We start from the raw sequence: 3,602 nt of genomic DNA, 5'->3' as shown, positions 1-3,602 counted from the left end.
ACTGGGAGAGATGGATATGCGTGGCCTCTCTCTCTCTCAGTCTCTCGTCTATCCCCGCCGGTTCAAACAAATGAATGCCAGTTCTGTGGACTCGGCGCTCTCGGTATGTGTTGCGCATTACACAACGCAGTAAATCAGCCGTTTCTAAAATCACTGTGACAGCGTGGAGCGTCAGGCAGTCCGCTGCATGCTGCTGGCTGGCTGTGGTGTGCACTGCGTGCGTGCGTGCATTCAGCGACTCCATTCCATGCACTCCGCGGGACAGACCCTTGTGTAGCTCCACACACTTCATATATACACGCCCCCTCGGGCCACGCATAGAGACAGGCATTTATAAGCAACATGGCTTGACACTAATACATGTTGAAAAGATAGACTTTATTGCTAAAACGTGTAACCATAACATGTACACTGATATGTTTTACTTTTTTATTTTTAGAAATATTCAAGTAGACATCTTCCCATAATTATTATTTTTTTTCTGGTATACTCTGCTATTCTCTTTCCTTATGCTCTATACTCACAATCGTTAAAATAATAAATAAAACGTACAGATTTGTTTATTTCTACAATACTATGTATTCCAAAAAAAGCTGAGTTCACGCCTTTATATATATCTTTATCCTCAACTTTTTTTCAATTTAATTATTATTGATATTAATATCATACAAAAACTCTAGGCAGCATTGCAGTGAAGTAACAGTCAGCATCAATGTTCAGTTGAAAAAAGAAAAAAAAATCCACCTCTTGGAGAAGTGTATGCATTCCATCTTCAACGTCTCATAAAAAATAAAAAGAAGCCCTTCCTTACGAAGTGCTTAATATGTCCCTCCCGAAAACAACGTTTTTCAGGGCTGAAAATAAAATATGGTCCTGGGTTCATTTAGAAAAAATAGCTGCATTTTTCTTAAATATGTACAATGTTGGTATTTCAATTAAAATGCTATATAAAAAAATAGATTCGCTATGGTGCCCACCTCTGTAGAGAGTTAACAGTGCAATAGAAACCGTATTTCCAGTCCACTCCACCCCCCCCCCCCCCCCTCCCCCCCTCCTTCGACCCCCACTATTACTTCCAATAGAGAGAGAAAATCAGCACGAACACTTGCACTCTGAGATGATTGGGTATTGCACCTGTATCCACGTACAATATTTCTGTCTTAAAAAGCCCTGGCAGTACCACCGCAGGAACGTCTTGGTGATCGACTTGACCGGCTTGCAGAACATGCCCTCGGGGAAGGAGCACGACCGCTCGCTGAAGCAGTTGCCCTCCTTGATGTAGCGCGGCCAGAACCTCACGCCCAGGTCCTTCCAGGTGTACACCACGGGACAGTGCGTGTACGTCCACAGCCACTGCAGGAATTTCCTGCGGGCCTTCTTGCCCACCTTGACCCGCTTGCCGTACGGCGTCTCCGTGAGGTCCAGCTTTTTAATGTCGTTGGGCATGGGTCCCTGCATGCGCGTCTGCGTGTCCTGCGCGGAGAGGTTCACCTGCATGGCCATTGGCGACGCGACGGACATGAACGTCGTGTCGAAGTTGCTGCCGAGCTTTTTCCGCAGCGTCCTCTCGGACAGGTCCTGCTCGCGGGGGTCGTACTCCGGGTCGGGGTCCTCCTTCAGGTCGGGCACGGGGAGGGTGTCGCTGGGCGACGGACGGAGGCGAAGGTAATGCTGGGAGACTCCGAGGTGGACGCACATCACCACCAGCGCGTAGACGAGCAGCGTCTGTGAGAAGGAGCCCATGTTTGAACTCTTGTTTTGGCTGCAGCGGCTCTCTGTGTGTCGAATATTCAGTTCTTTTCCCCGCTACTGTGCACTATGAAATGAGCAGCCCGGGGCTTCATAAATAGTCGAAGTACTGCCACGAGCAAGACGATACTTTTAATAGACCACGTCGGGTTTGAATGACATGGAACGGAGGGCTTGCTTTTTAGGGCTCCGATCAATTTAGCAATTTGCCCGCTGATGCAACCTTGCAGCGCGAAAAGGGTGCCTCTTCTTTGCACACACAAAAAAAGTAACGAAAAAGAAAAAAGGGGTTTAGAGTTTAGTCTAAACAAAAACAGCACAAAAACAAAATGGGGAAAAACTCTATTCACGCTCTCTCCAGCCTCACCCCTCTCCCTTAGATTCACTTTGGGTTTCTTGCGGTTGTCATGGTTACCCCAGGGACTCGAAGCCACGACAAATTGTCTAGACTGGATGACAGTGGCTGAGGCGAGAGCTGCATGGAATGAAGTGTTTCTAAAGATCCCGCGTTCTCCACAGAGACAAAATAGATCCGGAGCGCCCCGAGAGAGCAGCTAGGGCGCACAAAAGAGTACTTCACCAAGTTTTAAATGTCACCGGCCCGGCAATGAAGGCCGTCTTGGCCAATGTTATTTTTACGCACGGCTTCTATAAACGTGGCTTCTTTCAACGTGGCCTGACGGCGCTCTGGGGTTTTGACAAGGTCCCTGCAGGGCAGAGCGCACGATCCATGGACGGAGGACACCTCTCCTCTGCTCAGTCCTCGTGTTGGTATTCCAGCACCGTCAACTGATAATGTCCAAAAAACTGGATTAGCTTATTCCCTCCACAAAAAGATAACGCGCCACGGCAGGCAATCAGAAGCTATGAAATCACAGCAGCCATGTATCTTTCCAGGAGTCGTTCCAAATCATGTGGCAGGTCCACTGTCCACACACACGCACACACAGTCACGCGTACACACACACGCACGCACGCACACAAAATGAAATAAGAACTTTAAACATTCCCCGAGCACGCTCGGGTGTGCGCGTGAAAATGTCTGGAGAAAATGTCTTTACAGCAAACTGCGCGCTAAATGCATATCAAGTGCAAAATGCACCATGACAAGTGAAAAGTTCTCTTTTTCTGCGAGTGCGAACGAAGTCCCCTTGCTTTCACGGCGGTGACATTGCGTGGTTTTCCTCTCAGAATAGCTCCAGGTCCCGCCGCGGTTGCATGGCGAAGGCTATAGTGTCCCAAAAAGCTGGAGAGCCGCCTGTCTCTGGCCGGGTCGGAGAGCAAAGCGTCAATTCCTGGGGGAGAGCTTCCACTGCTTTGATAGCCTGGTACAGTAGCTCCTACTGACAAGCTCCTACTTCAGGAGGTCTGAGAGTAGACTTGGCGCGGGGAGCGTTTCTTTGCTTAGGCACACTGTGTGTGAGTGTGTCTGTTGCGAGCAGGCGCTCAATCCCAAGTTAAATATCCCCCTCCGACGGTACAAAGTGTCAGCGGGGCCTGCCCACCACTGCCACTTTCACTATGATTGACAGCGGCCCCCTCCCCACCCCCCTCCCCGCACAACGTGGAAAAATATCGGCCACAATCACAGGGATCAGCCCGGGTCCTAAAGCCGCCGGGTTTTTTTTATTCCTCCTGACAGTTATTCTGATATTCCACACCCCCAACCAAGTTATGCATATTATACATTTTCTTTTCTTTTTTTCATGAAATACTCCTCCTAAAGTAGGTCATATTATAGGCTAGGCCTACTCTTGTCTTTCCCGCATTTTCTCTGTCTTCAGTGTCCTGCTGCATCACCTATTATGCACTAATAGGTTCAATACGTGTCAATACTTAATTGAAGTACTTAA

The 3,602-nt window shown here is 48.5% G+C and overlaps 1 protein-coding gene across 1 annotated transcript; it reads right to left on the bottom strand.

Moving 5' to 3' along the window:
* Window positions 1-1,007: 1,007 nt before the first annotated feature.
* Window positions 1,008-3,148, bottom strand: nog2 (noggin 2). The gene has a single exon (XM_079493582.1). The coding sequence runs from the start codon at window positions 1,741-1,743 to the stop codon at window positions 1,093-1,095; it is 651 nt and encodes a 216-aa protein (XP_079349708.1). The 5' UTR covers window positions 1,744-3,148; the 3' UTR covers window positions 1,008-1,092.
* Between the last annotated feature and the right edge of the window lie 454 nt (window positions 3,149-3,602).

Source organism: Electrona antarctica, assembly GCF_951216825.1.
Source record: "Electrona antarctica genome assembly, chromosome: 22".
Taxonomy (NCBI): domain Eukaryota; kingdom Metazoa; phylum Chordata; class Actinopteri; order Myctophiformes; family Myctophidae; genus Electrona; species Electrona antarctica.
This window is presented reverse-complemented; position numbering and strand designations above follow the sequence as displayed.